At 64.0% G+C, this 267-nt stretch overlaps 1 protein-coding gene across 1 annotated transcript; it reads left to right on the plus strand.

Annotated features, from left to right (window-relative positions):
* Positions 1–103: 103 nt before the first annotated feature.
* LOC104625227 (homeobox protein Nkx-2.5-like) lies at positions 104–253 on the plus strand (the record flags this gene model as incomplete). The annotated part of the gene is made up of 1 exon (XM_010292800.1): positions 104–253. A coding segment is annotated over exon 1 (150 nt), but the record flags the coding sequence as incomplete, so codon positions are not given.
* Positions 254–267: the final 14 nt, after the last annotated feature.

Here is a 267-nt window from a genome sequence, read left to right on the forward strand (position 1 = left end):
GCCCCCTCCGCGAGCCCACGCTCCACCACTGCTCCACGTTGGCTGCTCCTCACCTGCTTTTCCATGACCCTGGGCTCCGGCCTCTGCCCAACTCTCCTCCGCAATGTTTCCTAGCCCTGTGACAACGACACCCTTCTCGGTCAAGGATATTTTGAACCTGGAACAGCACCAGAGCGGCCTGGCCTCCATGGAGCTCTCCTCGCTGGCCTCCCCCTCCTGCATGCTGGCCACCTTCAAGCAGGAGACGTACAGCGCCGAGCCCCCGGG

This window comes from Phaethon lepturus, unplaced genomic scaffold, assembly GCF_000687285.1.
Source record: "Phaethon lepturus isolate BGI_N335 unplaced genomic scaffold, ASM68728v1 scaffold41238, whole genome shotgun sequence".
Lineage (NCBI taxonomy): Eukaryota > Metazoa > Chordata > Aves > Phaethontiformes > Phaethontidae > Phaethon > Phaethon lepturus.